At 37.1% G+C, this 7,054-nt stretch overlaps 1 protein-coding gene across 1 annotated transcript; it reads left to right on the forward strand.

The window, feature by feature from the left end:
• The first annotated feature begins 1,821 nt into the window (after positions 1-1,821).
• Positions 1,822-6,806, forward strand: LOC110443867. Its single transcript, XM_021488303.1, has 2 exons — positions 1,822-1,987; positions 3,412-6,806. The coding sequence occupies exons 1-2, from the start codon at positions 1,923-1,925 to the stop codon at positions 6,035-6,037; spliced, it is 2,691 nt and encodes an 896-aa protein (XP_021343978.1). The 5' UTR covers positions 1,822-1,922; the 3' UTR covers positions 6,038-6,806.
• Positions 6,807-7,054: the final 248 nt, after the last annotated feature.

The following is a 7,054-nucleotide window of genomic DNA, read 5'->3' on the forward strand; positions in this document are numbered from 1 at the left end:
TCGTCGTTCGAAAAACATTTTTAAAAAACTCTATTTTTAGATCTGTAACCTTGACCTTTGACATTATGATCATGAATTTGTTCGCATACCATGCGTTGCTTGTCCTCTGATACGTACTGAAATATGAACGTTGTATCTATATTCGTACTTGAGATAGAGTGTCTACAAGATCATTTGACCCCTGTGGCCTTGAATGTAGGTCATGGTCAATGATATGTGTTATTTTTGTAGGCAAAGCTACATACTATGGATGTACCAAATATCAACTCTGTATGTGTCTTAATGAAGGAGAATAAGCGTTTTGAGGAAAATGCTGGAAATTTTGAATTTTGGCGGGAAAACGAATTTTTTCAAAGTGGCATATCTTGGTCATTTTTGAAGCTATGATCATGAAACTTTTCACATACCTTCATTAGAACATGCCCTTTAAGATGAAATAAAATATAACTCATTTTGAGATTTTCATTTTTGACCTATATTTGACCCCATAGCGAGGCTTTTAACTTGACATATTCTCTGAAAACATGTCATGGGGAAAAGTTAGCCCCGACCAAGATCTACAAGATCCACATAACGTTCATGATGCACAACGAACGCTTAGGAAGTTATGGTCGTTCTAAAACTGTTTAAAAAAAAACGATTTTTAGATCTGTGACCTTGACCTTTGATATAACGATCATGAATTTGTTCGCATACCATGTGTTGCTTGTCCTCTGATACGTACTGAAATATGAACGTTGTATCTTTATTCGTACTTGAGATAAAAGTCCACAAGATCATTTGACCCCTGTGGCCTTGAATGTAGGTCAAGGTCAATGATATGTGTTATTTTTGTAGGCAAGGCTACATACTATGGATGTACCAAATATCAACTCTGTTTGTGTCTTAATGAAGGAGAAGAAGCGTTTTGAGGAAAATGCTGGAAATTTTGAATATTGGCGGGAAAACGAATTTTTCAAAGTGGCATATCTTCGTCATTTTTGAAGCTACGACTTTGAAATTTTTCACGGATGCCTCTATTATAACATGCCCTTTAAGATGAAATAAAAATATAACTCATTTTGAGATTTTCATTTTTGACCTATATTTGACCCCATAGCGAGGCTTTTAACTTGACATATTCTCTGAAAACATGTCATGGGGAAAAGTTAGCCCCGACCAAGATCTACAAGATCCACATAACGTTCATGCAGAACAACGAACGCTCAGGAAGTTATGGTCGTTCTAAAAATGTTTTAAAAAATCGAATTTTAGATCTGTGACCTTGACCTTTGATATTACGATCATGATTTTAGTTCGGGTGCCTGGAGTTCGTTGTCCTCTATCATGTACTGAAATATGGACGTACCATCTTTGTTCGTTCTTGAGATAAAGTGTTAACAAGATTTCTGGAAATAAGAATAATAATAATAATAAGAAAAAACATAACAATAACAATAGGTATTTCCATCCGAAATGGAAATCCCTAATAATACAATATATACTATACACATGATGTATGTTATCTCTGCCAAGGTACATATGAAACACTAATTCCTGTAGGAACTCTATCTAAATCTATCGTTATAAATCTCTGTTTAGATAAAGTTCCTACAGGAATTAATAAAACACCGTCACAATATATGTTAAAGCATCAGGGGAAATGTTTTCTTTAGTAATATAATGTGTTATCAATGTATACAGTACCGTCGCCTGATACGTAGACATATACGCCTGTGACCTCACATTGTTATTGTTCGTACAAAGAATGCGGTTGGGTTATTCAGGTTAGTGATAATGTAACCGTCTATAAATAGATGCTAAATTATTGCACCACTCGCCGTAAACACGCGACATGGTTACCTATATATATAGCACATAGGGCTTGAGTTAGGACCATTGGACCTTCCCTGTCTACAGGTACGCTCGGACAGACAATCATCATGGTGTTCAAAATTGATAAACGTCGAGTATACTCGGGGAACACTCTCAGAGCGTCCAATTCAAGGTAAGCCGTTTTTTTAGCTTTTTCCGACAGTAATTTGTATTATATAGCGTATATATATTGAGGCCCATACAAATAGTGGATTTTACCCTTTACTAGCAATTGTTGTATCCGAATTAATGATATAACAATCTTTGAAATAATAAGATAGTGAATGTGGTCATTTGAATCATGTTACCCGCGGAATTAAATTCAAGTGTCATGTATATCGTATATATATATATATGGGGCAAAAAAGTAATTCCAACAGTGTGGACAAGTTTAGGTTGTCACTGTATATATGCAATACCCTTTTTTGTGTAATGTCCTATCACGGACTTAGATAATTCCGTGGTCCTATCGATAACTTTCAGGGGCGTAGCTAGCCCTTGTTTGGAGTGGATATTGGAGCGGGTCCAGGGCAGGGTTTTGTCTGAAAGGTGGATTCTCCTACGTTATATATAGCGTATATATTGAGGCCCATGGTGTAATCTTGAAACGGAGCGAACAGGTACAGTGTAACAAAAATAGTTTAATTATGGTAAAAAAAACGTCGTATCTTATCTTAAAATCATAGCAAGTAAATCGAGAGACGTAGAAGGGGCAAGTAATGTCTAGTTAAAAATGTAATGCATATATAGCGAAATTAAATTGCTCTGTCAACATTTTCATATGTGTTTATAATTATACAATACATTGAATAGTATGATAGTTAATTACTGTCCTCAACACCTGACCGCAGGAAATATTTACATGAAACGTCAGTAGTATAGATTCTGTATAACAACGATCAGAATACAGTAAGCGGGTATTACTCGAAATCATCTGCAGTATTATTGTTCTTGAGTACATAATTTGATCGACAAACTTTTCCAAAAATGCTTGTACGATTTTTGATATTTCACTGCTTAAGTGTATACTTTTGAGATTATAGGCTCTCGATCTAACATAATTTCTATTTAAAGTGCATGTATTTGGAAGAAGATAAAAACCTTCACACATTGCTACATCTTAATATGATTTAATGTGGGGTTTTTTTCAAAATTGATTCATTTACATTTAAATTGATTATTACTTTCCAACACAACCGCTAATCTATTAACCGGACTTGACGCTATATTTTCCCCGTGTATGTTGGCACGTCCTGGAATTGACAATTCTCAATTATAACACAATGACAATTAAAACGTGTTTTAAAAGAGATTTTATCATAAGTTTAATGTATAAGGTTACCATATGTGTCCGCCTACTTCATCAAAATTAAAATTAGGTTTATAGTTCATCAACTATATTTCAAGAGCGCACGAGAACCACACGGCAAGGTAATCACATGCTTTCTATAGTCAAAATTCTTCTCCTTATGACCAATTTAATTAAGGTTACAAAGTTTTAAATTCATGTATTTTTTAAGAAATAAGAATAACACTGTTTTTTTTCTGTCATTGTAGGTACAATCGTCAATACAGACGACAGTCATGCTTGGTACGACGATCACAGAACGTTACCAACGTAACCGGTATATTTAAAGAGCTTGGGTTGGACAGAGATGACGTCGTGTATTCTTTCAATAAAAAGGGGAGGTGGCTGATACCACAGATACTTAAGCAGGAAATCCTCACCGACAGCAAAGACCTCGGCGATGTCAAGGTGGATTTAGTCGAGTCCCATAAGTTGAAGAAGCAAGGGAAATGCACCGGATTCCATTCTAACAAGGGATTTTTACAAAAAGTGGTACCAAAGAAAACGTACTTCAATGTGGCAAGTTTGCAAGGTCCAAAAAAGGAAGAAGTTACTCCTAGCGCTACACCTCACATGACGATCAATATTATGTACCCCTGCCCTGCCACGAGTTCCATTGCCCACAATCCTAAGTACATCCGGTATGAAGACTTGCCTACCGATGGGCTAGATGAAGATGATATTGACAGAACTCAACATAGCAGTCCGATCAAGAGCAAAGCGAGGAAACAGAGGAGGAAAATTGGAACAAAACAATGGGTCGACAACTATTTGGACGAAGTAGAGCACTATGATGACGAGGATTATGAAATCGATTCTACTGAAAATGTCCGTGAGCCATCCAAGTCTGTATCCGTCGAAGATATCCTGGTTCATTCAAGACGAATTGAAAGTATTCTGTCTGGAGGAGCGAAGGTATCGAAGTATCCAGCAACTAGACGAGAAACAAAAGACAGGGTTATTTACATAAACAGGCAAGACGAGGAAGAAAAAGCGGAGGAAAAAGAAGAGATGAAGAGCATGGCCATTAAAGAAACAACTTCTCCTATGGAGTATGTCGGTGTCAATATCCCTACCAATGAAGTCTCGATAGAAACGCTGAAACACAGATTTGGTGAGAGCTACATTGAATGCCGCTGTTCTCCAAGAAAATTCATCATCGACATCACCAAAGAAGTTCAGAAAACGCTACTGAAGTCCAAAGCTTTCCGCCATACCGATATTATGACTACTGATCTCTCCACAGTATTGGTTTTTGTCTATGACGTCTTTGGTAGTTTGGACAACAACGATGCAGATAGGTTCAAAATCCTACTCAACATGAAGACAAAGAAAATAGTCCCCAGAATCAACACTTTTCAAGAAGACAGTGTGTTTGGCGTAGAGGACATCGTCAGTAAAGCGGTATCGTACATAGAAACAATTCCATGTGACGAATTTATACACAGAGATTCAATTCTTCCGTATACTAGACAGGCTTCTACAAAGTTTGAGATGTTAGCAGAAAGTAGAGGGACAAAGCCCGTGTCAATTGACCCAGTTCACCTTCGTGTCACGGTGAAAGACCTTCTTCAGAGAAAAGAAGAAGACATTGACGAGGCAGAGTCACTAATAGCGATGGACTTCGAATCACTTCCTCCGGATACCTGTTCCATTTGCTGTGAAGCCATTGAGAGTTCGGCCACCGCCCTACAGACCTGTGGTCACTGGTTTTGTGATAGATGCTGGGGTGACCATCTGCTCTCGGTAGCCAATAGTGGATCAGGACGAATTACGTGTCCGGAATACAAATGTCGGTCTACTATTGATTATGCTATTTTGCTCACAACTTCAAACATAGAAGTCGTAGAAAACGTTTTTCGACGAAGACTGATGATGAAAGTCGATATTGACCCAGACTCAAAATGGTGCCCTAACAAACACTGTGGACGTGCAATCAAATGTGAGAAGAACGCTATGGGACAACGGGCGAATATCACCTGTTCGTGTGGAACACATATTTGTTTTGAATGTTTGAAACCGGCACACTGGCCCCTTTCGTGCGATCACTTTGGGTCTTATTCGCATACACTACAGAAGAATGGAGACGAAAGTGCGCCGGATGTGAACTACATTCGGTTTGCACAGGGAAAGGAGTGTCCAAAATGCAAGCAATTCATGGAAAAGAATGGCGGCTGTTTCTACATGACTTGCAGATGTGGATGCAGTTTCTGTTGGGGTTGTGGCAAATCCTTCGAAAACCACGTAAACAGCAAAGAATGCCGACCACGTAGATATAGGCCACGGGATAACGGAGACCTTTTCAACACCAAAAAGAGGGCACTAATCGTTCCAAGTATCAACGACAAGACTAAAGGGTACAAAAGGGCCGTGGAGTATCGATGTCTACGCCAAGCAGAAAATGTCAGGATTATGACTTCCGCTGTACACAAAATGTCAACGTCACTGAAAATGCTCAATCGACGTTATGGTGACCGTGTCGGTGGGGAATTAGTGGACTTCTTGGTGCCAAATTTTGCAGATGAGATGACAGTGGCAGACAAGATCAAACCGTTTCTACACAGCATGGTAGGTGTGTACACGGAAATAAGCCACATATGTGAGCTGACCACAGTATTCTTAGAGAAGTCGGACAATGTCGCCAATCTGAAAAGATCGTCTAGACAGGCTGTGATAATGACTAGAGATCGCTTGGCATCGATCGGGGACGGAATACTACACGTGTTCCGGTCTTCTAGCAAGGAGAACATGAAAGTCAATATTTCACATCTTTGGAAACTTCGATTCCAATGTAAAAAGGCAATGGACACTTTGGTTAAACTACTTAAGTGTTAATCACTAGCAATGTTGTCTGTGGAGCAGCACGAACACTCAGAAGACGCTTACCCTTCCGAAACACCTGGTCTTTTTCGCTTTGTATGTTTTTAAAGTGCCTCCACATATATCTCACTTTGTTCATATTTTGCTCCAGTTGTATCGATTTTGAGTTTAAATAATGGTTTGGTAGACACTTCGGTATCTTTTTACTCTTACATAAGTTATACGAAATGTACATCCTGGACTCTTTTTTATGAAAACGATGTATTCAAGATAATTATTTTGTGTTCATATATTCTTATATTGATATTTAGAGTAAACATCTGCGATGTATTTTTTAAATATCAAAATATATTGATTAAACGTGGGGTTAAGGAGTTAAAAGAACAATTGTTTTTTTTAATTTATTGGTTGTTTTAAAGCTTGCATCATGATAAATACCTCGATATATTTATGTAAGAATAAGCAAAAATGGAATTCACGTTTAGAAAACTGGATACAAATTATTTTGAATAAGTGAAAGTCGACAGTTAATCCCTCAGTATAAAAAAAACATGTATTTTAGTCCATCACTTAATAAATTATCCAGAATTTTGAAGGATTTTGTATTGTATTTTTTAAAAAGAGTTTACTACATAATTATCATTTATGTTGATATATTCATTACTTTGTTATTCAACATGACCCTGGATGACGATAAGGTTCACGACTAGGATTTGAAACACTTTTATGAAGTTGTGAATATTAACTTCGCTGCTTCAATATCCTCCATATTTAACAGTTTCTAATACTTTTTTTTTAAATACACGGAAAATTAATAATATTTCATGAAAATTAAAAATGTAAATATAATATGAAAAGAAAGTTTTCAAAATTGAAATTGCGAGCACGTATATTTCGGTGCCTTAAGTATGGACCAACAGATCATTCAAGGTCAATTTTGAAACCGATGTGATATCATGCACTATTATATCTAGTAAATGACAAACATCTTTATAAAATCGTCCCATATCGTAACTGTGGACCTTTAAACGA

This window comes from Mizuhopecten yessoensis, unplaced genomic scaffold (genome assembly GCF_002113885.1).
Source record: "Mizuhopecten yessoensis strain PY_sf001 unplaced genomic scaffold, ASM211388v2 scaffold716361, whole genome shotgun sequence".
NCBI classification, from domain to species: Eukaryota; Metazoa; Mollusca; class Bivalvia; order Pectinida; family Pectinidae; genus Mizuhopecten; species Mizuhopecten yessoensis.

Excerpts from the sequence above, each read along its gene's own strand:
- LOC110443867 (XM_021488303.1), top strand. The coding sequence starts at position 1,923 with ATGGTGTTCAAAATTGATAAACGTCGAGTATACTCGGGGAACACTCTC. Across the intron at positions 1,988-3,411 it reads CTCAGAGCGTCCAATTCAAG|GTACAATCGTCAATACAGAC; the intron begins GTAAGCCGTTTT and ends CTGTCATTGTAG.